A 26,973-nucleotide genomic window follows, 5' to 3' on the forward strand; every position below is an offset into this window, starting at 1 on the left:
TTTGTTATTACAACCCATTTTAAAACGGCTCCAGCTATAATGATTTTTCTATTTAATATTTGAGATAAGCTGTCAATTATTTTAATGGCCAACAACTAATAAATTGCAGATATTAAAATTCTAAAGCTACGTTTAGTCATATTAATTATGTTTAAAGTTATTGTTAAACATGATACTGACAGTTTTATAGTTTTGTGGGCTTTCCTGTTCTCATAGAATGATTGCTAAACCTCAGTTATGGTGCTTATCCTGTCCCCAAAAAACCCCCAAAACATTCTACAAAAAAAAGTATGTTTATTTCAAAGGTTTTGAAAATGTACAACACTGAGAGGATCGGAATAATAAAAGTAAAACACAGAAGATGAAGCTGTGTGGTGCTAGTCATCCTCCTCTGAGGGAGGCTGGTCATCAGCTGCCTGCTGTTTCTGCATCTTAGCCATGAGCTCTGGGGAAAAAAAAAAAAAGTTCAAATAATATCTTATAATATAGGATATTTGTAAATGAACCAATTTGAACAACTGACCACACCTATGGCAGTTATTTGTGATTAATGCAGAAGAATTCTCCAGCTTAAACTATACAACCTTTTTGAAGGTTTGGCGTCAGTAAGATTGTTATTTCCGTTTCTGAAATAATTCTATTTTATTAATACATACAGTTAACAAATGCATAAATGCCTTGTTCTTGATTTATACGCATAAATTTTACAATTTAAACAGTTATCTTCCCAACAGAAATAAACAAAACCGAGGTATACAGATCTTTCAAAATGCAAAAAATAAAATAAACTACACTTGAATTGATTATCTATAGATAGATTTTGTTTTCTATGAAGTTGCAGAGGGTTTAATTTTTTTATCAAGTGTACAGTTGTAGTCCTCAAAAAGTCCTTAAAGCTTTTATTAACACATGGAGCAACCATTATCATGTGTCCAGATAAATGTAAATGTAGTTTACTAATCATTAACTTACAATTCCTAAATTATCTTATGAACCATTGAAAATTCCTAAATACCTGATTTGCAAATATTCTAAATTATGTTAAAGTATGAAAATAGAATTATTAAACAATATGTTCAAGAACAAAGCATGTATAGCTGTATTTATAAACAGCTTACTAATGTCTGTTAATTGGAGCAATGCTTTATAAAACATCAACTTTCTATTTACTAATGCTTAACTAATAACTGATACAGCGTTACCCAAAATACTGACTGACCACAAACCTTTCTTCATTTCAAGGTTTATAAGTAGATAAGCACCTTTGGCAGGGTTGAAGACCCCATTGGTCTGCTGGTTGCAAACGTAGCAGCGCTTAGATTTGCGGTAGTGCTGGAGAGCACAGGCCTCGCAGAAGTAGTGCCGGCACCTGGAAAACAAACACATTATACTCATCACATACTAGGTCTACAGTCAAATATGTGGCTATGACATGCAAACCTGATGTCAAATGATTTAGATACAAGCACAATAATATGGATTTGTGCTATAGTAAGAATAGAGAATACCATTTGCAATTCAGACTGGCCATGGCTTAAATGTAGCACTTACTTCGTGATAATGGGGTTTTTAAAAGACTCTCTACAAATGAAGCACTTGAAAGGAAGATCTTCCTCATCGCTGCTCACTTCGTAGTTCTCCTCATCTGTGCGATAAACAATATGTCAGAAAACAGAACAAAAGAGGCTAATTTCTCCAAAAGACCTGTATCCAAAGACGGCTCACCATTTGCTCCATACCGCCCTTCTTCTAGCTCTCGCTCAATCTGCCAGCCGTGCTTATAGTCTGAGCGATCGTGAAGAAACTTACAGCTGTCTGAGGATAAAAAAAAAAAAAAAAAAAAAAAAAGGCAAGTTAACTACTGCAATAAATATCTCCATGGTTGTTCACATGAACCTAAAGGAAATCTGTTGCTTACTCACCTCCAAACCCACAGAAGCCTGTCTCTTTATAGTCTTTACAAATGTCAGGCTGGTAATCCCACCGCACTGTGGCCCTCAGGTGCTCAGGCGCTCTGATTGGTCCTTTCCTGTCAAAGACGTTGTAAATCAATTTCACGTTGCATGTCCTCAAAAACAGATACAGTCACATCAGTTATACTGACTCACCTGACCATACCAGAGGAAGCATTGCCCATGGTGGAGTCTTTGGGTTTAATGTATTTATGGTAGTTGTTGATGCCGCGATAAATTTTATCGTCGTCTTTACCAGAGAGCTCCTGGAAAAAAATGCCGGCTTGTCACTGAATTAAGAGACGGCCACTCTAACAACATCAGTAATTTTTAGTCAGCAAGAAAGAAAAATTACAAATTCGAACAGGTGCATATTAAAAATCACACAAGATTCTAGAGTTTAAGAATTTTCTGTGAACAATGACTTTTGTTTTTCACACTAAGCTACAGCAAGGTTTTTGAGGACTATGAACAATGCAAAGTTGTCTTTATTCTCAATACTTATATTAAACATTTTCACATTGTCTCCTACTTAATATCATCTTTTTGAAAAGACACAAGGTAAGGATACAACTCCCTCTTTGAAAGCATGTTAATAATAATACCTGTTAAACAACTACAAGCTCTTTTTCTAATACATTTATACGATTATATATTTAGACAATTACTATTATGTAAAATGCATCAATTCTGCTGTGCTTGAAATCAAACGAAATCCCTGAATAACTGAACTGGCCCAGATAAAAATACTAGATTATCTTCTGTAGGAATATTCATAACTATTTTTTTTTCTCTCTCTTCTGTTTTTCTACTGTATGAGATATTGGTATTGACAATATTGTTGCCTGTCAGTGCTGTTAGCTGTACCTCCTGAATCTTCTGGCTGCGCTCAAAAATGGCCTGAGCATCTTTGTCCCTCTCTGTGTCCAGCTGGTAAAGAGCAGTGGCCCCCATGTCATCTGGTCCCTCTGGTTTCTGCAGCAAACACAGTAATACACTGAATTACAAGTAGCTCTGGACAGCATAAATGTCAAATGAATTAAGAATGATTTGCATTCTTCACGTAAGGTTTGTTACAATATGAATCATATGAGCAGACCCACCGCTGACCGAGTCGACTTGTAAGAGACAGTCACACTCTTGTCTTCTTTCTCCTCTTCACTTTCGCTCGATGAGACTTCTTCCCTCTCCACTTTCTTTGTCTGTGTGCAGGATATAACCGATGGTTACGGCTTTCGCGTCAACAACAGCTGCGTAAAAGACAAATAATATTTTCGAGTAACGTCTAAAGTACAGACATACTTTCTGAATCATGGGATTCGTAGCAGCAGCTTTCTTCTTTCTGACCACAGCACTGCCCTCCTCGCCGCTACTCCTGTCTGAAGAGCACACGCAAACACTGATTTAATACACCGTGAGCTAAAGAAATGTGTTGAACGTGAACACTAACTAAACGTAACGTTAGAGATCGCTGTACGGACCGCACGAAACCGTCCGGTCAAACATGCATTACCAAAATACCTTTGTCGCTGTCGCTCGCATTTCTTTTCCGTGCAGAAAATTTCTTGTTTGACTTCTTAAAAAGAAACTTGCAGGTTGTTTTCGGCTTTTCGGACTCCGCCATCTTTAACTACGTATGAAAACACGACGAGCTGCGGTTATAGCGCCTCTTGTGTTAGGGAGGAATTGAAGAATCAGTGTAAGTTGAACATTAATGAGCATAATGCAACGATTTAACGTTTAATAAAAAATAATTATCAAATTTATAACCGTTGATATTCTAAAATAAGATCTTCATTATTATGTATGCGGTCTACAAAACCTTCCGAGGATGGTCGTTTTAGAAACGGTGTAATGCGTAAAATCTAACTATATGTAATATGTTTTGAATGTTACATTATGATGTACTTGTTTGTATTATATTTATATTAGCATGTAAGAAACAAACAAACATACAAGGAATACGACTATTACATAAAGGAGTTAACTAAATACAACACCAAAGTATAACGCAAGGTTTGAGAGTGGTCAAACAAAAGACTGCATCTCTATAGAAGGATGTAGCTGCATGCATCATACTAAACCATAAATCCATTTGACCATTTTTTCTTAAGTGTAAGTTGTTGTATTATGCTTATGACTCGGGAATATAATGCTCAGTTAACTGAAATAAACTAGGCTTGATGACGTATGTAGCCTACAAATGCGTCCTTCAGAGGATGCACCCTTCTGTTTGTGTAGTCAAAGCTTTTTTTCTTGCAATAGGTAACCACGCCCCTAACGTAAAGCGCCACTAGGCGTGTGCAAACGTCGTAAAAAAAACCCGAGTGGTTTTGCGGCCTCGCGCCATTTTAAGAAAGGAACGGCTCGTTCAGCTTGGCGAGACTACACGTTGTGTATTGTGTGGACAGAATTACATGCAAAATATTGAAGAGATTTAAGAAGTTCTAGCACAAAGAGTTCCTACTGACAGACGAAGAGGGGTTTTTGCGCTAAACTCGGAGGTTTCGTCGGAACCGAATGAGAAGCTGAGGTAATTTATTCTAGGAGGCCGCCTATGAGAATGTTGGCCGTGTCTGATCTGATCTAAACAGTGAATTAGTAGACCCTAACCAGTGTTGAGTTCGTGGTTTACACGTGTCTTAAAGAAAGTGCTCTTCCGTTACTTACTTAAAACCTTTCGATTTGTTTACTATGATAGGCATAATAGTGAAAACGTTGATTAATTAATCAATAATTTAGAACGAGTGTGGCGTTGTTTGTTTGCAAGAAGCTAACCGAGGTAGCAGGCACCGCTAGCTGCTAACTTCCCGAAAATCGTTTAAGTTAGGGGCTGTTACTTTATTGATACAGATACTGTAAATACTTAGACGTGAAAAACACGGAGTTACCTTCAGGTTAAGTTTACCGAAACCAATATGCCTCTGCTGTGATCTTCTTGAACTCATTTTGTTAATTATTTAACCACTCTAACTGCACAGATCTGGTATTTGGGTTAACATTACATGTCAACGTTTGTTCTGGGCTTTGAATTAATCGATTTTAATTTCTCTTTCCTAGGTGAACAATGACTCAGTTTCTTCCCCCGAACCTGCTGGCATTGTTTGCCCCGCGGGACCCGATACCTTTCCTGCCTCAACTGGAGAAGCTTCCCCATGAGAAACATCACAACCAACCGTACTGCGGGATTGCCCCTTTCATCCGGCATTTTGAGGTACTTGTGCAATATTTTAAGTGTATTTTATAGACTGACCGTGAAGATTACAGATCAAGAGTGTTGCATTCATGATGCCAATGCTGTATTATATTTTGTTTAGAATTCTATGGTGTTGTTATATAATTTTGTTACCCACTTTTGGTTAGGACCCCAGAGATGCTCCTCCACCCACAAGAGCAGAGACGCGGGAGGAGAGGTTGGAGAGAAAGGTGAGCAAGTTTTGATTAACTGTGGAAAGTTTACTCAGTGCTGAATGGTGTAAAGCTTTCTGAGAGGTATTCATTCAGTGGAATTAAGTGTTCAGAATGATGAACGGGTTATTTAACACATTTGCTGTATTAAAGTGATTACTGTGAGTAGTGTAGTTTTTTTTTTTAACTGCACTTAATTGAACTATTTCCATTTGTTCCATGGGAGAATCTCATGGCAAATGATTACCTATATTTATGTGTGTGTGTGTGTATATATATATATATATATATATATATATATATATATATATACACACACACACACATATACACATGCATACTATTTTTATTTTTTTAATTGATACATTATGATTCGAATTGCAGAGAAGGGAGAAAATGGAAAGGAGGCAAGTTGTGGTGGAAGCAGAACTAAAACAATGTAAGTATCTGAACCCATTACAAAGTGAACCAATACAACACACTATTATAAAACACTAAAATATTTCTTATGTTGTCACAGGGGACCCACACAATGATCCTAATGCTCAAGGAGACGCGTTTAAGACTTTGTTTGTGGCTCGAATTGTGAGTGTTTTTGCCAGCTGACAAGAATCTTAATGTTTAGAGATTTCTGTCCTGTAGATACATCTTAGTTTTTTTGTTTATGCAGAATTATGACACCACGGAATCCAAACTACGGCGTGAGTTTGAAGTTTATGGTCCTATCAAACGGGTAAGGTTCTGCATATTCCCATATTATACCACTATCCATTATTTATTCTGTTGACTCATACCTGAATTAATCTGCTTTTATTAGATCTATATTGTGTACAACAAGAAAACTGGAAAACCAAGAGGCTATGCATTCATTGAATACGAACACGAAAGAGACATGCACTGTGAGTAACCAGGGCTTCTCGTTCTTCTTCAGAAACTTAAGACTAAAAGCAATGTCCAGACCAGCTACACCATCTGTTACTACAATGTATCATGTATTCTTTACTTAAAAAAAAAAATAATTTATTTTGATGCAGCAAAGTATGTTGCGCATAGTCCATCTGTTTTTTTGTTTTTGTTTTTTTTCAGCGGTGACCACATTTAGGTGTAGCCAACTATTTAATTTTTAAAACTTGCATATGAGAATGTGTAACTGAAAGTTATAAAACTCCATTTGTGTGTGTGTTTGTGTGCTTGTGTGACCGATTGTCAATCCTTTTATGTCTGTGTTCGTAGTATATTCCTGTTTTTACCCCCGTGTGTATGTGTGTTGCATTTGGTGTGAGTGTGACGATGCAGCACATGTGGGGGAAAAGTGGCGTGTGGCTGTGCGTTAGCCCAACACACATTCTGATGAATGTTGCCACTTTATGGCATCTCTGTAATGTTTAGGCAGTGTGACATAGCAGTGTGTTTCCGGCTGGAGCGGTGATGGTAAGCTAAAGGCTAAGGCCGTCTGTAGTGAAAAAGGTGAACCATATACTTACACACCTGTTCATGTCTGGTGCACAAACAGTCGATTTAATATTAAGGCTTTTTATAACTCAAGTTCACATAGGGGCGTTCATGATTGAAGTGTTGCGGAGCGAGTCAATGCTTTCTATTAATTGTGTGTTGTTCTCATTGCTACTGCAGCCGCCTATCTCTGATGGCTATTGGCCAGAGCTGGCTTGCAGATCATGATGATGGTTTTGATACATCTACACCCTACTACCACAGCTCAGTATATGGTTGGTATGATGGGTTTGTATGATGGGTAAGATTTCTTTACACCCCTCATCTAATTCTAGGTTGTTAGGTGTACCAAATCACTGCCCCATTTTAAGGCTAAACCTAGGGCCTCCAGTTGTCATTGAGTGTGGCTTGGGCCCGTTGTAGTGAGTTTGAGCCTGTCATTAATCTCTTCTATTAAAGCCATCATACTAATATGGTAGTACTCTGCAAGATTTAGACTTTAGGACCGTTGCAGTAAAGAGAACTTGTTGGATGTATTGCAACGATGCATGCAGCACACAATTGCTGAGTTACGTTAAGTGAAAGCTGATCTTAATCTTTTTGTAAATGCATGCAGGATACATTAGTGTTTTGTTTTTTGTTTTTTTTTAATTAAGCAGTCATTTGCCTGATATGTAAGACTTAAGATAAAGGTGCAGTCACATTTGCCGTTTGGCAAAGGCAGTTTTGGCAAGCATGTCATTTTAATGGGAATACATTCAGGTTTTTTTGATTACGGGAAGGTAAAAGAATTCTCAGCAGGTTACTACAGTTGCACTCTCAAATGTGTGCATTGGCCAGCAGACAGCAGTTTAGTTTGAAAGTGACTTCTGTGTGACCTGTGGTTCATGTACAGCTAATAACGATGCACAGTTGGTCCTTTTATTCCAAAGAAATTGTGACCGCACCATAGCACACTGACTCTGCTACAACAATGACGACAAAAGTATGTTTGTTGCACAATAATGTGAATGCATTTCATGACTCAGCAAATGATTTCACAATTGACAATTGGTAGTGCAATTTTTTTTTTTTTTTTTTTATTGAATTGAAAAAAATGTCAGAATGTTTGTAATTGGCTTTAATAGATTAGATTAACCAAGGGCATTGGATATTCAAATCACTGACGGAAACCAATTACATTTAAAGATTCCTGTTGTTATGGATTCACCTTGTAGTGCTTCAATTGTTAAATTCAGTCACAGAACTCTTCTGTGAGATGCTTGATCCATAAATCTAAAGTTCCTATTTAGGCTGAGAAGCGCGGAGCAGCATGGAGAGTAATCTTTCCTATGTGCACAAATTAGATGTTTAAATGTTTATCTATACAACTCAAAGTAGACTCAAATATATAAGGGTGTAACCAATAAAATAGGTAGAATTCAAGATTTTACTTTCCTTAATACAAACGTTAAGGGTTCGTACCATTTATTTTGTCATTTTTCTAGATTAGACTTAAACATTTTAAAACCCATGTCATGCGAGGTAGATTTCGTCAAGACAGATTTTGTTATGGACATGAGGGTGGTTGGTAAGCCCCTCTTATTGGTTAGGTAGGTGAGGGTTGTGGTAAGGCCCTCTGTTAACTGATTAAAAATGAGGGTGGATGGTAAGGCCCTCGTGTTGCGTTGGTGCCTTTTGAGGGTGTTTGGTAAGCCCCTCTAGTTTGGTATGGTAGTCTGAGGGTTGTTGGTAAGGCCCTCTAGTTGAGGTGTAAGGAGAGGTGTGTGTGAGCGAAAGAACTTGAGGGTTTGATGGTAAGGCCCTCATAATGGGTTTCAACTGAACGTCATCGACAGTGCAGACCAGAGTAGCTTCGTGGATTTCATCGTATCGCTTGTTGAAGGATTGGATCAATTCCTTGATTCAAGGTTGTCCAGTTTTGGTAAAGAAAAAAATTGAGTATCAAATGTACTGAAGGACGTTTTGATTCAAGGCAGCTGGAATCACCAGGCTACATTTCCGTGGGCTTTTCCATCAAGGACTTCCATCCTTGGCCAGGTGTTATGGTAAGATAGCATCTCCAGGTAATGTGGTAACACCGAGATAATAACTAAATTCTTAAGGGCGTAGACTTATCTTAGACCAGCAGAAGGAAAAGGACCAAAGGGCATTGGTCATTGAAGTATGCGAATTTAATTTAAAGCGCTAATTCTAGCAAATCCATTTTATAATATAGGATCTAAAATTAAAGCCCTGTCAGAATGTTTTTTCCCCTTTTAGATTGTGATGATGTGCGTGTGAATGGTGCCCTTGCTCACAGAAAATGTGTGAATGTGAATGAATGTTTCTGAAAGATTTTGGAGAATGGAGAATGTGGCTTTTAGCTTTACTGTGTTCACCAAGTGCCTTTCCCCCCCAAGATTTTATAAGCGTAAAATGGCATTAATGGGCAGTTAAAAAGGATCACCCTAAATTTGGAGAGAACATCTGTGGTCCAAGCTGTTGATTACAATGCTTCCTATTTGTGTTCTAACTTGCACCTTGAACTGCCTTATTTTTTATTTTAATTTTTTTGCATCAATTAATTTCTGTAGTACTCAAACAATCCTTAATATTTTTTTGAACAGCTGAGAAATGCACCTCCTCCTATATTTTACAATAAAAAAAGCAAATGCGTTGGTGTCTGTATTTTGAATTTGAGCATTCTCACATTCCCCAGCGCTTTATACTTGCATTAAGGAATTAAGAACCTTTTTTTTTTTCCTCCCAAAAGCTTTGTGCATTGAAATTATTTCAAGGTGTGCAGTCTTTGTTAAACTCATCAATCAAGGACATTAGTCACTACTGTTCAGCTTTATAATACTTTTTTATTTATTTATTTGTTGGTGTGCCTCAGGCCAAATGTTATCCTTAACTGAACGTGAGGTAGATGTTTTTTTTTTTTTTTTTTTATAATTAGATGTTTTTGTTTTTAATTTAATGGATGGCAACATTGTCAATTTATCTCGTTACTGGTGGCTTATCCATTCAGAGGTAAGCGTGTGCCTTTTTAAATAGCTTAACATGTTTGAATGGAGTTCATCCCAAATTCAAGGTATGTAGCAGGAAATACTGTTGTGTGTATTCTTGTTTCTCATGTCCACCTCTTTCTTTCTCCGTATTCTCCTCATTCCCTTCATCCCTCAATCTCTTCTTTTCTACTGCTCGTCTTTCAACTCTTAGCTGCCTATAAGCACGCAGATGGCAAAAAGATTGATGGACGTAGAGTGCTTGTTGATGTTGAAAGGGGACGAACGGTCAAGGGATGGCGCCCCAGGAGACTTGGTGAGCATTTTTTTTTAATCAAGTGTTCTTTCCAAGGCCTTCTGTGTCCAATGCTGCTTCTGGGGGCCCAGTGTCCTGAAAAATTTAGCTCCAGCCTGCCCCTTGAAGTTTGTTAATCCAGGAGATGTTTGCTAAGTGGTTTATCAGGATAGTGGTTCTCCAGGACCAGAATTGTCCAGAGATGGGAAGTCTTCATTATATTTGTATTTCACAGGTGGAGGTCTTGGTGGTACAAGGCGAGGAGGGGCGGATGTCAACATCAAGCACTCTGGGAGAGATGACACTTCCCGCTATGATGACCGGCCAATTGGAAGGTAAGTTGAGTGGGGCATAATTGTTTTTAAAGGCTTAGTTCAGTCGAAAATGATCGCGTTGTTTCAAACCCGTGAGACTTTTGTTCATCTTTAGAACATCCCAGAGCTTTCTGACTTTGAAAAGACAGCAAAGCAACTACCATGTTCACAACTCGAAAGGTAGCAAAGACATAGTTAAAATAGTCAATGTGACATCAGTAATTCAACTGTAGTGTTATAAAAAGTAGCAACTCTTTTCTCTGTTGCGCATTCGTATTCTTATAACTTAATCACTTTAAAGTTGAACCGCTGATGTCACATGGGCGATTTGAAAGATGTTTGTACCAACATGTTTATGGTACATCTAAAAAGCTCTCGGATTTCATCAGAAATATTATCATTTGTGTTCCGATGGTGAACTAAAGTCTTACAGGTTTGGAATTAATGACAGAATTTACGTTTGTGTAAGCTATCCCTTTAAGTAAGCACATTTCACTCCAATCCTTACCTCCGTCTCTTATCCTGTAGTGACCGCGATCGGGATCGTGAACGCAGGGATCGCAGCCGGGAAAGAGAGAGAGAAAGGGACCGTGGTGAGCGCCGCCGTTCTCGATCCAGAGAGAGACGCAGACGCACCAGGTCTCGTGAGCGAGAAAGGGGCCTCGCGGCTCCAGGGGAGGAGGCAGGAGCTGGTGGCCGGCGCCGGGAAAGGGAAAGAGACCGAGTTGCTGCTGGAGACAGCCGAGAGAGGAGTAGAGACCGAGACAGAGAAAGAGACCGCAAGAGGAGAAGCAGGAGCAGGGATAGAAAGAGAGACAGAGAGAGAGGGAAGGGTGCTGATGGAGGAGAAGAAGGCATGGGTGGGCTTGCTGATGGCATAATGCCCGAAGGAGGTGATAGAGGTATGGAGGACCCCTTGGGTGGAGAGCCAGGAAGAGGGGAGGAAGGAGGGCCTGAAGGAGAGGATAGAGGACGGGATCGAGACAAAGACAGGGAGAGAGATCGTGACAGGAAGCGTAGCCACAGAGATAAAGATAGAGACAGAGATCGGGAAAGAAGGCGAGACAGGGATAGAGATCGCGAACACAAGCGTGACCGGGGCGATCGTGACCGTGGGGAGCGCAGGGAAGACAGACATGTGTCCTCCTCAGGAGATCAGGAAGGTTTGGGTAACGGAGGTGAAGAGGGTGAAGAGCAGTTACCACCACAATCAGAAGAAGGCTCACAGGATGGGATGAGGATGATGATGATGGATCAGGATTCCATACAGTCAGGAGAGGGCTATGCCTCCAATGAGAATGGATACAGGATGGAGGCCCAGGGTGATGAATACTGAACTTGCCGCCATTGTGTGGATGATCCATGGTCATCCGGTTATAATGTTGAATGGATTCACAAATATCCTCAATCATTATTTAATGCCTCCACCCTTTGCTTGCACTATGTCCACAGTGTGTAAGTATTATACTGTACAACCAACAGCTATGATGGAGAGAGCTTAGTGTCTCCCTGGTAAGAAGCATCCTTTTGTTAAAAATAAAGATTATGTAGTTTAACTGTGATTTATTATTGTGGGGTTTTTTTTTTTTTTTTGCTTTTTTTGAGACCAGTTTTTATTTGTGGGGCTTGCTTCACTTAACAACTAGCCTTTATAATACATTTTGAATTCCCTGTCCGACATCAACTCCTTATCAAGTGACTGCATTGCTAGGAAGTGATCTCTCTTGACTGAGGCACTGTGTTTTATTACAGTGTACTTTTTATTCAGTAAGGGTAACTGTCAGATCAAATGATATGGATTGTTTAGTACCGTTATGACCATTTTCATAGATGTTCGTTGATTACAAGAGTATTTGCTTGATGGTTTGAAGCGTTATCTGTACAATGTTCATTTTTTTATCTGCCCCTATTTCTCTGTAACTTTATTCTATCTTTTGTCTTGTACATTTTGTGTTATTTGGTTCAATATGTGGATCGTTTGCAAATTGTACATTGGCCCCTAATTTTACTGAAATAACAGGAAGCAAACATTGACAAGTTTTTTTAAATAGGAATGTATGCATTGGGTTAAAAAATCGCTCTTATTATAGTTTTTTTTTTTTTTTTTTAAGCGTCTCTGGTCTTATTGGTTCTGCTTTTCATTCTTGAATAAACACTTTTTATTGCCAAATTATTGTCTGTTTGTCTTTGATTCCTTATTGAAAGTCTTGTCTTATAAACGGTATTATCGTATCCAGCAGGCTGCAATAACGATTAATAGCGAGCTGATAGTCTTTGGTTGAACTCGCGCGTCTGACGTACTGTATTGCGTCATTCAGTAAGCGGCTCCTCGCGCATCTCTCCGCCGTAGCTGGAGCATCCGCTCTTTCACTGCGAACCTGCTGAAGACGATTCATTATAGATATTTTTACAATTAAAAAAAAAAAAACCTTTTTGTCAGCTTCAAAGCGATATCTTGCGTATTACACTTCTACCTCCGTTGAAAGGAGGTTGAAAGCGGTTCAGTCCTCCACTGCAGTAGACGGTCTTCATGATGTCATCGTATTATCATACGGGGAAAGAGCTGGACATGGCGGCGATGACGGAACCGCTTTGCTTGGAAAGAGGTAATTTACTTTATGTCCCGAAGAGCGCGGGTGCCATTTGGAAATACTCTGGCGGATAAAGCCTTACCAATGAGCCTACGGGCTCTCGTCAACATGAGCACCGAGCGCCCGCGACGTGAAGGAATGGATGTCTCCAGTAGGGAGTGCTCGTGTTTGTTTTATGCTTTGAATTACGTTTAGAAAAGAAGAGAAAGACATCTATATATAAATGTCATTTGTGGGTGTAAAACAACGTGGAAGTTTGTCATTTTTCCATGTTATTTTGTCCTCCTTACGACGCCTTCATTGGAATCGGTGCTGAGATTTACGTAGCTGAGAAAAACGTCAAATTCAATAATTTTTAGTTTTTCAAGAAAAGTGTTTGAAAACAAGGGTTTCGTCTGAAAGCGTAATTATTTTAAACACGTTGCTTTAAAAATGATTAAATAACCAGTAATTTTAGATCTCTGACCAGTTGACATCCCCTCCATCCATCCTCCACTAGGGGTGTCCATCCAACCATCTTTTCTCACAATTTTTGAATGTATATTTTTGTGATTTATTTTTTATTTTTTGCCAGATGTTTGCAGAGTGATAGAATTGCTGGACCGGCTTCAAAGAAGCGGCGAACTTCCTCCTCCTAAACTCCAGGCTCTACAGAGAGTTTTACAGAGCAAGTTCTGTGCTGCCATTCGAGAGGTAAAGACTGCCTCAGTCCTTCAAACATCAGTACGCTTGACTGTGACCTTGCTCTGTTTTCTGTATTCTGTTCAGTTTGAACACGTTGCATTCATTTGAAAAATATTTGACAGAAAAAAAAAAGTGACAGTATTTACTAATTTGTACTTTTCTTCTTGTAATGATTTTACAGAACACTAATGGAACATAAATAGCTAGGTATAAGGTTTTAAGTGAAATGATGTGTCACCAAAGCACGAGACAGCACTTTGTCGCCTGCCTCCTCCACACGTGTTTGGTCTTTTGTCGTAGAGAGAATTGTGCTGCACCATTCCTTCTCCTGAATGACTCACTTTCTTGTCTCCTTTGAGACAGCATCTCACTTTAGTCTCCAAATCTCACTCCTTGATTTGTAGTAATGGGTTTCAATGGCAGGAGTCCAGTCTGTTCAACTTTCACAGAAATTCTACGTGACACTCTTGTCAGACTTACTCAGTTTTCACATGCCCTTCAGATGCCCTGCTCTTTTGCAGAGAGAGAACATGTTATAGGAAGAAAAGATTTTGATCAGTATGTCATCTTCGATCCTTTGTGATCCTTTCCACTAAAATGTGCCTTCTACTTCACAAACCTTACACAGCAAAAACGGCACAGTAACTTTCATTACTTGCTCTTGATTTTTGCATGAGAGCTGTTGTTTCTTTCCTCTCGTATAACATAATTATAAATGATTTAGACTAACATCAATATGGCAGGCCCATTTATTTTGTAATCAACAGCTGTGCAATAAACAAGATAACGGACAGTCATTGTCACAAAATAAACCCAAAGCGGCAAGTTCTTGTACAATACTACGGGGCTTTATTTGCGATAATGACCAACAGATTTTACATTATTGTTTCTTATGAAGTCTGTAATGAAAATTATTATTGTTTAAAATACATTAGCTAAATTGTATATGCACTTGAAAATACGAAGCAAGTGCATATTTGAATGTATATTTATCTGTAAAGCATGATGTAATGTGATAATATTTGTTTATTTTACATATAACTGAAATAACTGTCCCTTTTGTAAGGTCTATGAGCAGCTTTATGATACGTTGGACATTGTAGGTGGGCCAGAGGTCCGAGCACAAGCCACTGCAAAGGTAACTTTTTACCAAAGAATTGCCACTATATTGATCAAGAACGATCATATACTGAAGAAAACATTTGTTTGATGTCTTTTTCCAGGCCACAGTAGCAGCATTCGCAGCCAGCGAAGGACATGCTCACCCAAGAGTGGTTGAACTCCCTAAAACAGACGAGGGGCTTGGGTTCAACATAATGGGTGGAAAAGAGCAAAACTCTCCCATCTACATCTCCAGGGTCATCCCAGGGGGTGTTGCTGACCGACAGGGCGGTCTGAAGAGAGGAGATCAGCTGCTCTCTGTTAATGGAGTGGTATGTTGGGAAAGTTGGGATTATAAATTGTATCATTTATATGTCTTCGTGCGACTAGTTTTTAGGAGCTACGGTTTGCCAGAATAACAGATGTCAAAATGTCCTTCATTTCTCGATCGTGTGTAGAGTGTGGAGGGAGAACATCATGAGAAAGCTGTAGAGCTGCTAAAGGCAGCGCAGGGTTCAGTGAAGCTGGTGGTGCGTTACACACCTAAAGTCCTAGAAGAGATGGAAGCCCGATTTGAGAAGATGCGAAGTGCCAGGAGACGCCAGCAGCATACCAGCTACTCGTGAGTGTGGCCATCACTTTCTTTTCCTTTCATGCCTTATCTGTATTGTTTCTTATCACCTCTCAGCCCATCATTAATCAGAAAACATTTTTGTTTTGTTCAAACGTCATACTACTGTTCAGAACTTTGGGCTTGTAACTTTTATCTATGCCAACGCTGATTTTAGTCAAATAAACATTAAAATTGTAAAATAATAATACAATTTAAAGCAACTGTTTTGTATTTTTATGTTTTAAAATGTGATGGCAAAGCTACATTTTCAACATCATTGCTCACTTTATCCTTCAGAAATCATTTTCATATGCTGATTTGCTGCCATCAGAAACATTTTGTATTATCAATTTTGAAAACATTTCTGATACTTTTTATTTGCATTTATTTAAAATAGAAATCCTTTGCAACATAATCTTCTCTGATCCTTTTGAAATGTAATATATCGTTGCTAAATAAAAGCACTTTCCCTCAGAACTTACTGAATGGTAGTGTATTTCACATTTATTATAGTACAAAATAACTGTGTACAATATACTGTTAAAATTTATAAAATTTAAAATGTAATTTGCATGTTAAAGGCTCCTTTTACCCAAAAATTAAAAATTACTCTCCTTCATCTCGCTCTGAATCTCTAAGACCTTTGTTTATTTTTGGAACACAAATGAATTACGATGAAGATTGTTAGTTATGATTAAATCTGAGCGCTTTCTGACACTGCATAGACATTAAAGACCCAGAAAAAAAGGAGTAAGGACATTGTTATAGTCCATGTGTCCTTATGACGTCAGGGGTTCAATCACAATGTTTATTGCAATGAGAATACTTTGTGCACAAAGAAATCAAAAATAACAATGTCTTCCATGTCAGTCGATGTTCATGTGAGTACCAGGATGTGTGTATGTGATGCTGCTGATGCAGGAGCCAGCATTCTGATGTACAACTTGTCTGCAAGCAGAGAAATGCAGCGAGGTACTCTCGTGAATGAGAGTCAACTGACAAGGAAGAGAAGAAATTGTCGATTAATATCATTATTTTTGTTTTCTTTGTGGACAAAGAATATTCTTGCAATTACAGTTGAGCCACAATGTTCTTGCTACGTTTCTGAGTTTTGAGTGTTTCAGTTTGTGTCTATGGGAGGATCAGAAAGCTCTCAGATTTAATTAAAAATCTTCATTTGTCTTCCGAAAATGGTCCTGAGGCTTTGAGATGACATGAGGGTAAGTAATCGATGACAATTTTTGGATAAGCTATCACTTTAAATGTCTTTAATGTAATATGCAGTACTCCACTGAATGTGCTAGTAGCCTATCCATGTTTTGAAATTTCATCCATTGTTGTCTTTTCACCGACAGGTCTTTGGAGTCCAGGGGTTAACCAGTCCCAACCTCTGACTGACCTGCTGATCCATTCTTCCACCCTGTCTGCTCCTATAGGACAGAAGACCCAGAGGAGATCAGTGTAGACTACCTTTAGTTATTTATATGTTAGTGGAACGATCTCAAAACATGTAGACCTCAAATATACTATTTTCCCTGACCATGCAGAGGGAGAGACTGCATAGTGCATCTGGTCTGTCTTGAGTCTGAAATTCTGTTGTGTTCTTATGTGGACCCTGCACCCTGTGATGTTCTGGGGAGTTGTTTGTGTCTTATAGCACAGAAGAGAACTTTAAAAATCGTCTGGCTAGTGCAAAAAAAAAAAAAAAAAAAGAAACTTAGGACTTTGTGTCTTTTGCTGTAGGATTATCTGAACTGAATGGCATGATGATGGCTCCTACTTAGACCATTATTCATTCATTCATGTATCGAGTCTGTGTTTCAGAAAACATGAATTCACAATAGTTAAAGCTATGCATCCCATTACTGTAGGTATTCTTGTATCATGTGTTCTGCTCTGTACTGAACTTCATCGGGAATACACAAACACTGTTATCACAGAAGACACTTCCTGAATGAACTGATGAACTGCTCTGTACTAAGCATGAACAGATTGCTCCGTACAAAGCATGCCATACTCAAATAGGGTTGTCATGACAGTGTGCTCCTATGAGTGGCTTTGTGCTGCCAGTCATAGTGCCTATGTTCAATGCTTGAATTTTTGGGTTTATTTATTTATTCATACATTAAAACCAACAATGTAATTTAATAGACTGGTGAGTTAATTGATGCCCACAGGTTATAAACATTTACCATGACCACTTTGTGAGAAAATATCACAGCTATATAAAATATTTACCTTTTATTCTTTTTGTAATAATGAGAGTGAGCGTTTGTTTTGCATCATGGTTCATTAGAATTTAATTTCCATTTAAAATTGAGATTCATTGTCATTAAAATAATATCACAATGTACTTATGATTTTGACTGGTATCGAACTTGCTTTGATAGATTTTATTAAATCCATCTGTAATGTAATATGACCCTAATACGTTGACTTTTCTTATTACTAGGTTCTAAACTCCCTTTTACTCGAGGTCTGTTTAACTGTACTGTTTGTATTACGGTTTGTTTAATGTCTCTGTGTACTCTCTTGGACGCGCGTTCGTTTCCATAGCAGCAGAAAAACGTAAACTCGGCAGTCTTCATTCCTGTGGATGGAGACATTATCTATGACTAAACACGTAAAAGCTCTTATCGGTAATATTCCACTTGTATAACTTTCGACGTAAAGGGGTTTCGGTATTTTTTGGTTGTCGGTTTTTATGCTAGTCAGTGTATAAAGCAAATGGATAACCCGAGGCGAGGCGTCGAAACCAGCACAACCATTGGACACGCGTACCTACAACCTTCTCCGTTCGCCTCTAAATCATGCAAGGTAGGCACGAGAAACATAAAGACTTGGTTATCAGCTAAGTTCGTTGTATTAATCTGTACAAACATCATGGTGACGCTAGTTTCAAGAGTTGCAGTTGCTACAGTTAAGCTATTATAGCAGTTATTTTGGCTGAAAACTACATTGAACGAATTAAGTTTAGCTTGCCGAAGAAGACAATTATTGAAGAGTTAGGCTTTATCAGAAACTATAGATATTGTTGTTGTTTTGTTTATCTTATATGAAAGAACTCAGGTTTAAATTGTCATCGCCTTTAACCTTTCTTGTTGACTGGCCTAATGAAGAAACAAGATGCGATACTGTAGATACCTTGAACTACCTTCTCCTCACTGCCCCAGAATGCCCCTCTTCCTCCAGTCCTCCAGCATCAGAACAAAGCTCCTGCCTCGGCTCACTTCTCTCTCACCTCGCACGCCGAGCATGACCGAAGGCCACTGAACGGACCTCTGTGCAGTGAAATCCACTCCAAAGCCCCTGCCCACTGGACCGCACACTTTCTCAACGATCTGGCCCAGAGGGTGAGACGTGTGTAGAATGGAGTTTTTCTGTTGAGATTTTGGTAGGTTTTTGGAACTCTGTGTCTTCTTGGTCGTCATTCATTCGCATGTGTCCGTTTGATCCTCTGCAGCTCAGAGACCGGCCAACAGTGAGAGTGGTCTCTAATCCTATCAGTGAAATGCAGGACCGCTACAGAGGTCAGTCAGCAGCACACGAACCCCTGGCTGCACACTTTAGCATGATGCAGGTGAGATAAAGAGGTTGAACAGAGGTTGAACTTGTCCATCCTTTTCTTCCAAAAAAAATGAAGCACTTACAATAAAAATGACATGTAACAATCTGTAAACATCAAAATAGGCACTAAGTATAGCCACATGGTTACATAGTTTCAATCAAAAAAATCCCCAAAATTAAAAATGAGGGATAAATACATTTTTTCAGTAATCAACATTATGCCTCAAATTCTGTCGATTGAATCTAAAGGGATACTTCACCCCAAAACTATATTCACCCTCATGTCTTTCCAAACTTACATGACTTACTTTCTTCTGCAAAACACAAAAGATGAGATTTTGAAGAACATTGGTAACCAAATAGTTATTGTAACCACTGACTTTGATTGTGTGGGCAAAAAAAACCCCAACATACAGTATTTTGTGATCCACTAAAAGTAAGTCGTACAGATTCGTAACAATATGAAGGAGTGTAACCAAAAATGCCAAAACCAAGCTGTCCTTGTTGCAGAGTAGCTATTCATTAAAATAAGGAGTAAGGACACCTTAAAATAAATTAGAGCCACTTTTTTTTTGTAGTGGAGAATAGAAATGTATTTCTGAAATGCTAGGCAGTAGGAAACTTCATCAATATTAAAAAATGCTAATTCATGCAAAGTATCTTAATGGATGGCTCTGGTAGCCGTGAGGATTCAGTAGAGCTCCACAGACAGCAGTATTATCTCCACTGGCGCTTCTAGGCTGATGGAATGACTCGCGCTTCTCTTGATTTTAATCAGGCACTGTACAGACAGCTGGAAACGGCTCAAACGGCATTTGTGCAGGAACCAGTGCGGAGCACGACCAAGACTGACTTCAAGCACTTTAACAGGTAACTCTCCACCACCAGAGGGCGGTGTGAATGCACTGATGGAGTAAAGCAGTGGCGGATTCTCAAAAGTGATGAGGGAGATCAAAGGGTTCACCGACGTGATTCCACCCCAAGATGTAAGTGGATTGTAATGTACTATTTGAGGAATCTGCCTCTAGATGCCATTAGAGCAATGCATCCCTCGCCGGAACGTCAGGGGTGATGTACATCTGAAATCTGGCTTATAGTAAATCAAATAGTTGCTGATTTTTGGCTGTGTTTAAAAGCAGAATGCATTATCTCGCATTGCTTTTAGAATTACGGTGCATGTAACACACACTACCAGGGTTATTTAACTGAACAAAATATGCCTTTGCGCACGGTCGCTTTAAACAAACAGTATGTTTGTAAGATCAGAACTGATTGCAAGACCGTTTCAAAAATGAGCTTTGTTTCATTTACTCACGCTCATACCATTCCTGCATGATGTTCTTTCTTCACTGAAAACAAAAAATGATATTTGTACAAAATAGTTTTGGGCACCTTCTTTGATTCAGTGAGCAGAGATGTTGAAACATATTCATTTGTGTTCCGTAGAAGAAAGTCATACGTTTGGAACGGACACATTTGATTGAACTATCCCTTTTATGATCATTAAGCTTAAGGTTAATCCAGCTTTGAATCTGCAGCATTAGACAGATGCTTTATTTTTCACGGTGGCCTGCTGCAGGCCTTATTAAAATGATTTAGTGAAGCATTGCTCATCTCACCTTCTGGCTTGGCCTCCTGAACCTTGTCAGCTCTTGATTGGTGGGCAGCACTCAAGGTCACAAACACTTATTGACATTAATTCACACACCTCTTCACAGAAAGTATTTGTTTAATATACGGTCTCTCCATTTTTTAAACCTGTACATCTGCTTTGCTGACTTCATAACTGAGCGCAAATTGTTTTATGAGCACTTAAACCTTCTTCCTGTGTTGAAGCAGCAATGGTATGGAATATTAAAGACATTTCCTTATGCTATGGAATGAAGAGCTTTAGTCTCAGAGAACCCACAATCTCCCAAATGTGTTTCTATTGACAAAGTAATATATGAGCTAAGTGAACGGTCAGCATAGAGATAATAGACTTCAAAGCACTAGTATGTGCACGCAATGTATTAATACTCGAGCCTTGCGCCTTTTCTTGCCACACTAAATCATTTTCCTTTCCTCTGTTATTGATAATCCTCTTTTTCAGGTCAGATTTGTCTCCTTGCTCTGTCCTGGATGCAGCTTCCTTTAATGGGACCCTTACCAAGAGCAGAGCTCACAGCCGACTTCCTGCTCACAAAGCTCCATCCACTTTATCATGTCAACCCCGGCTGCCGCGCACACCTCTGCCTGTGCCCCGCAGGGGTAAAAGGAGTCTGTATATGGACAGTTTTACTGTACCTGCGCCTCCCCCAACATCGCAAAGCGCTGGTGTTGCACAAAGCGGGCCGAAATGGCAAGAAGATGTTGATAGAGGCGTGTTACTGGACATTTCAGGCATTCCAAAAATGTATAGAACCGAGAATCAGACATATGGAGGAAACAAGTTGTCTTTGGTATAAGAAAATAGACAAACTAGGGTGGATGGTTTGATTTTCAGTTTTGCTTTAATTGATCTAAACTTCAAAAAATGGTTTAATCAATATTGCTTAATTCCCATGCTTTTCTTTTGTCACTCAGAGGGTCGGTAATAAATGGAGAACAAAAACATGTTAGAAGTGATTGGTGGAAACATTATTGATTTATTGATCTGGAGCGTGTGCCTGTATGTATTCTTTATGCTTAAAGGGATAGTTCATTCAAAAATGAAAATGCTTTGATTATCTTGTGCGAGTTGAAATGAGTGCTGCGTTTTATGGAACACAACAGGAGATATTTTGATGATCGTTCAGCTTTATTTGTCCATATACTGAAATCGTTGACCTATGAAAATAGTATTTTATGTTCCGCAGAAGAAAAAAAATGTCATAAAGATTTGGAACGACATGAAGGTGAGTAAATCTTTCCCGGTGTGCTGTAATTGACTATTTATATATATGAAATGATTTAGTGCATTTTATCTAAAATGTGTGCTTCTGAAGATTACAGGACGTGTGCTTAAAATCCCAGGGGAAAAAGCTGCAAGTAAGGAGGGAAGACCAGGAAGAGACAGAAATATTGCTGAGGAGGCAGTTGGCTGCACACCTAGACAACCCAAGAGGGTTGCACAGTAGTGCGTGCTTAAACACTACCTTTCTCAGCTTGTGATCTCACAAAGAGAGCCTAAAACAAAACAGAGGGGGTGGGGTTGTGGGTAAAATATAGAGAATTAATAAGAATATTGCACTATAGTCTGAGTTGTGTCCCACCCAGTTTCCTCCACCTACTTGCTCTTGCGACATTTCGCTCTCCTCCCCCAGCTCTGCCTCCGGCAACATGCCAAGGAGAGAGAGCAAGCAAGACTGATTTAAGGCCATATATGGAAGCTAGATGAATAAAAATTAAGGAACAGGTGAAGGCAAAGATTACGAAACAGAGAAGACTGGAGAACTATTAAAAGCGAGTAAAATAGTGATGGGATAGTTAAAAGATCAGAAAGAATAATTATTATTGACCATGTCTTGACATCTATGACCTCTAGTTGTCCTCAGGCTTTCTCATTGTAGATTGTGGGTGTAATTTGATTTAAATATCGCACAATTTTTTATGCAGACTAAATGTTAAAAGTTTCCATATTTAGGCGATATTCAGGATTTTATTTATTTATTGATTGATTTATTTTTGGGATAACCGCCTGTTCTGATGCTTCTCCTTATTGGTGTAGTGTTGTCTCTTTCACAGAGCCACAAATTGCATTATCTTGTTTTGGAAAAACCAATAAGAATGAGACGTATATCTGTATGGACGGCGATCAAGGTTATAGATTTACACTGGGAATTTATGGCCCCTGGAAAAACACAATGACCAAAGTAAAAGACACGTTCCTAATGGCCAACAGGTCTTTCAAACATGTAAATAAAGGTAGTCTTTATGCCATTTGTTCCACTTTTCATTTCTTGCAGAATATAATATCTATCTATCTATCTATCTATCTATCTATCTATCTATCTATCTATCTATCTATCTATCTATCTATCTATCTATCGCAACATGCATTGTAAACTTATGTTTAATGTTCATTAATAACCTTGTTTATTTATTTATTTGCATTGTAACTAAGAATTAGTGATAGGTTCATTAATGTGTTGGGGGTTTTGTTTTGGTTGTAGGAAAAAAAAAAAAAAAAAAAGGTAACGCTATTAGGAATGCCGGAAATAGCGACAGGTTTGTTTTTTGGCGTGTATATGGTTAAATGGCACAGGGTGGGGTTTGGGGAGGGGGCACCAGCTGCCACCTTTCCCTTTAAAGAGCTAAAGGGAGGGAACAACACAGAGGGATCCCATGTCACCATTAGATTAAGGAATAAATTGCATGGAAATACAGATTTACAAAACAAAACCATCGACAGAAAAAAAGGAAGGGAAAAAAAAACGAACGGAAGAAATAAGAGAGGCAGCTTAAGGAATAACATTTCTAGTCGTGCCCGGCAAGCTGCTTGTTCGGCATAAATAATTTCAAACAGACATCAGTCTGCAACTAAAGACCTGGTTACGGTCTTCTTAACCCTGGACAACGGGAACAGGTGAAGATACGGAAGAAAGGATGCTTAAACTGAGAAGAAAGGGATAGACTGTTAATGGAGTGAGTGCATGAAGATCAAACAAATAGAGAAAGAGAGGTGTTTCCCCGCTGCACGTTTCGTTTGGTTGAATAGACTGTTTCGTGTAGGGAATAAAAGTAAATGGTTAACACGAGCTTTGTTAAATAATACAAATTCCCTGGTAAGAAATGCTAATTTACAAGGCAAATATTTTTTGATATTAGACCTGCAACGTCTGTACATAGCGAGAATAATTTATTTGAGGAACGGGGATAGCAAAGGTGCAACTTAGGAGATGAATTATATTTTTAGCCTTTTGTATCACTAAAAGGAACTGACCTACGCACTATAGCACAGTTGCGTTATTTTCAACTAGCAGGTGTTGTAGCAAGAATATTCTGCATTATTCATAACTGTAGCCATTTTACAGAGGACAAAATCCTAGGTTTCTGCACAGTCATTTGGACCAACGCCAAGAGGATCCCTCCGTTCAGTCAGAAAACGTAGTAAATTCCACGTAGCGTTTTTGTGCAGTTTGTGTGTTCATGTGTGTGTGTTCAGTGACACGCACACTGCACTCACGCGAACAGAGCCAGACCCAAAGCGAGTAAGTATGTAATATAGGTGTTTGTGCTGTGTCTGTGTCGTGATTTTGTATACTAGTGACAAAATATCACTTATGTTCGGAGTGTTTCTGTCTGTGTGCCCGGTATTCTGATGCAAAGCAGGCCTGCCTCTGCCAGTCAACGGACTCAACAAGTAGCAGTCAGGTCTACTTTGTTTTTGCCATGTAAATCCGTGTGCGAATTATCTGAGGGGTTTGATGTAAGCGCCATCATTTAGATGTCTTTCACATATGAGCATTTTTACGGTATTACAGCGGCGTTTCGCTGACCGTGAAGGTCACATTAGACGTTTTACCTCAGAAAATGTTAAATATACGTTCGCGAATAGAATTCTGAGGAGGCAACTAAGGAAACGTGGTCCAAACCAAACGGACGTGGACATGGACGGTCAAAACTAAAGTAGCCCGATGCTTGTCACATAAGTATAGGGTTTCAATTGTTCACACCGACCTTGTGTTTTATTAAAACTGTCTATTAGTTACCATGTAGCTAACTGTAATAGAGGTGTGAGAGGTATTGCTGACAGAAAAAGTAGAAACCCTACAGGCCACTCAATAATTCGCACACAACTGATATCCCTTCATGATTTAATTTGTAACAGTTTTTAAGGTGTTTCTGGTGTTAAATTATCTTGAGTTGTCGGTCCAAAAAAAAAATACATGGACGTTTTATGTCCCACAATGATTTGTGTCTGATGTTTTTTTTCTTCATAAAGTCACGTCACCTTGATAGGTGATGGAATGTGTCTTTTCTTTATGTTAACATAAATGTCAAATCTTACTAAAATACCTGTCTGCCTACTGAACCCCCAACCCCCACCCCCCTCTGAAACAGTAGCCAAGTGTATGCCCTTCTGTATGTTATAGGCTAGGGAACTCTGTGTTCTCATCCCATGCACTGCATAAGCAGGTTTTTTTTTTTTTTTTTTTGCATCATCATTTCCTACCCAATGGCAAGGTTCTCCACAATCAAACGCAAACACAACTTTAGAAAGTTTTTGTTGACTGTAGACGGGGCTCTTCTCATTCTACACCTACGTCTCTTGCTGATGCTCTAAAAAACAGGTGGATCTCGAAAAAATGGGTTCCAATAGGGTTGCAGATAATAACATAAACCAATGTTAAATACAGACAATGTACGTATAGGTTGCATAACCAAATAGTTTACTTTTAACCCTCTGATATATACTCTGAGACCTGGGCCCAGTTTCTTAAGACTGCGTCCTAACTAGCGGTTAGCCAAGGCATAACCAGTCTTACTTTTGAATCGAAATTAAGAGCAGTCTACCTTTTTGTAAATGATTTTTCAGACTAGTCTAAGCAACCGACCCTGAACGTGTTGAGAAGTAGCCTACTGATCTGCAACCAATACTTTTGTTCTAACTTGTATTCCTCTTTCTCATATTATTACATACACCAGTTAAACTTTTCTGTTTGTTTCCCTCAGCTTTTGGTCCCTCCCTTTCCCCCTCCCTCCTTTGCCCACTCACATCCCATTGGCAGTGCCTTATTTCAAACCATCTACTCTCCCTCCTGCTGCTGCCATTCCGCGATTTCGCATCCTTTCAGATGCGCTCCTTCCTAACGTTACGACCCCTACACATCACCTGAGATGACCCCCGCTTCGACCTTCTCTGTCCTCCGTCTGTATTTCTTTTCTCTTTTTTTTTTGTCACCCTACTCCATTCTTTCCCACCGCTAAGAATAGTTTCCATCAAGTTCATGTGTGATTTGGCTTAACACAATTATATCCCATCTCTCTCCGGCTTCATTCCCTGAGTACTTAATGGGGGACTATAAAGGGATGGTAATTAACCGGAGAGGGCACTTTTATTAATTAGGTTTTAACGAGAGCTGAGGCTGGGGAGGAGGGAGTGGGGTTATAACTATCTTAAGAACACTGTTAGTGCTAGATATGGGAATATAGTCACGCACGTCTCAATGCTGTCACTGTAAGATGAGTCCTTTAAGCCCCTTTCTGAATCTCTTTCTCACTCTCTTGACTGAAAATAAAGAGTGGGCCTTCTGAAAAGGGCTGAGAACAGAACTGTGATTAGTTTCAAAGCAGAGGTCAAAATCTGACTGATGACCTTCTGAGGATATATCGTATACATGCATATGTGCCAATGCTTTGTAGTTCGTCTTTGCACAGCTTAATTTCATTTAAAGCTAATTAATTGTGCTGTGACATTGCTTTTTTTTTACGTGTCTGTGTTTGTGTGCGTAAGCGTCCTTGCTCTGTTAATTTATTTTCTTTTAGTGCTATTCCACAAGAGACGTCGATATGAGCAACTCGGCTGAGAGTAGCTTAGTGCACACAAATAAGGGAGAGAGAGTACGAGAGAGGGATTGCAAAAAGCCTTAATCACTGAGATCAGGAAGCTCTGAGATAATACATGGTCAGTTCATATAAATCAGCGATTGAAGTGCATTTGTTAAGTGATTTCGGTTAATTAAAAGGGTGTATGGGCTAAAAAGGGACGCAAACCTGTATGCAATGCATCGACAGATGGTTTGCATAAGGCATCCATACCTCAGTCGGGGAGAAAGCTTGAAGAGGAGGGGGTACTGCAGTATTTTGTGCCGTGCAGTTCCCCAATGAGTCCTCTAGGTGGCCTGTGAGCACCGCCGAGCTTCAACTGCAGTGGGATAGCAAGCAGAAAAATCCAAAGAACCTACACTGCACCAGTCAGAGAGAAAGGGAGTTAGAGTGGAGGTACAATGCAGATGCACTACAGCATACTGTACGATAAATGAAAACGAGCGTAGATGTGGTTCGGTTCTACCTTCTTCTCATAACAGCGCGTGCATATATCA

General features: G+C 39.1%; 5 protein-coding genes across 12 annotated transcripts in view; 4 read left to right on the forward strand and 1 right to left on the reverse strand.

The window, feature by feature from the left end:
• Positions 1-274: 274 nt before the first annotated feature.
• Positions 275-3,627, reverse strand: rnf113a (ring finger protein 113A). The gene is made up of 10 exons (XM_043235538.1): positions 3,474-3,627; positions 3,255-3,331; positions 3,056-3,154; positions 2,820-2,927; positions 2,109-2,218; positions 1,923-2,029; positions 1,726-1,815; positions 1,552-1,645; positions 1,263-1,369; positions 275-445 (listed from the first exon to the last, which is right to left on the reverse strand). Exons 1-10 carry the CDS (start codon positions 3,574-3,576, stop codon positions 378-380), a joined length of 963 nt encoding a protein of 320 aa, XP_043091473.1. The 5' UTR covers positions 3,577-3,627; the 3' UTR covers positions 275-377.
• A 667-nt stretch (positions 3,628-4,294) lies between these two features.
• snrnp70 (small nuclear ribonucleoprotein 70 (U1)) lies at positions 4,295-12,581 on the forward strand. Its single transcript, XM_043235629.1, has 10 exons — positions 4,295-4,485; positions 5,013-5,166; positions 5,316-5,378; positions 5,745-5,799; positions 5,881-5,945; positions 6,031-6,093; positions 6,178-6,259; positions 10,017-10,118; positions 10,333-10,432; positions 10,940-12,581. Exons 2-10 carry the CDS (start codon positions 5,020-5,022, stop codon positions 11,745-11,747), a joined length of 1,485 nt encoding a protein of 494 aa, XP_043091564.1. The 5' UTR covers positions 4,295-4,485; positions 5,013-5,019; the 3' UTR covers positions 11,748-12,581.
• A 137-nt stretch (positions 12,582-12,718) lies between these two features.
• Positions 12,719-17,548, forward strand: lin7b (lin-7 homolog B (C. elegans)). Its single transcript, XM_043235632.1, has 6 exons — positions 12,719-13,017; positions 13,577-13,695; positions 14,753-14,824; positions 14,910-15,119; positions 15,246-15,409; positions 16,756-17,548. Exons 1-6 carry the CDS (start codon positions 12,942-12,944, stop codon positions 16,775-16,777), a joined length of 663 nt encoding a protein of 220 aa, XP_043091567.1. The 5' UTR covers positions 12,719-12,941; the 3' UTR covers positions 16,778-17,548.
• Positions 17,549-17,934: 386 nt separating this feature from the next.
• Positions 17,935-22,551, forward strand: zgc:193811 (uncharacterized protein LOC559801 homolog). 2 transcript variants are annotated; one of them, XM_043235630.1, is made up of 5 exons: positions 17,935-18,217; positions 18,574-18,753; positions 18,864-18,980; positions 19,746-19,837; positions 21,060-22,551. In XM_043235630.1, exons 1-5 carry the CDS (start codon positions 18,128-18,130, stop codon positions 21,412-21,414), a joined length of 834 nt encoding a protein of 277 aa, XP_043091565.1. In that variant the 5' UTR covers positions 17,935-18,127; the 3' UTR covers positions 21,415-22,551. The 2 variants fall into 2 exon arrangements, with proteins under 2 accessions (XP_043091565.1, XP_043091566.1); XM_043235631.1 differs by having other exon boundaries at positions 18,130-18,217; positions 18,593-18,753.
• A 695-nt stretch (positions 22,552-23,246) lies between these two features.
• The window catches only part of kcnc3a (potassium voltage-gated channel, Shaw-related subfamily, member 3a), a 60,725-nt gene continuing 56,998 nt past the window's right edge, over positions 23,247-26,973 (forward strand). For 4 of the 7 annotated variants that reach the window (XR_006249731.1, XR_006249728.1, XR_006249729.1 and 1 more), the window contains exon 1: positions 23,248-24,138. Coding sequence is in view for 4 of the 7 variants with exons in the window: in XM_043233831.1 (XP_043089766.1) it covers positions 24,077-24,138 (62 nt within the window). In the remaining 3 variants the exon portion in view is untranslated. Of the gene's footprint in view, positions 24,139-26,973 lie in introns of all 7 variants that reach the window. The other 3 variants (XM_043233830.1, XM_043233832.1, XM_043233833.1) reach the window with 2 other exon arrangements.

Source organism: Puntigrus tetrazona, chromosome 3, assembly GCF_018831695.1.
Source record: "Puntigrus tetrazona isolate hp1 chromosome 3, ASM1883169v1, whole genome shotgun sequence".
Lineage (NCBI taxonomy): Eukaryota > Metazoa > Chordata > Actinopteri > Cypriniformes > Cyprinidae > Puntigrus > Puntigrus tetrazona.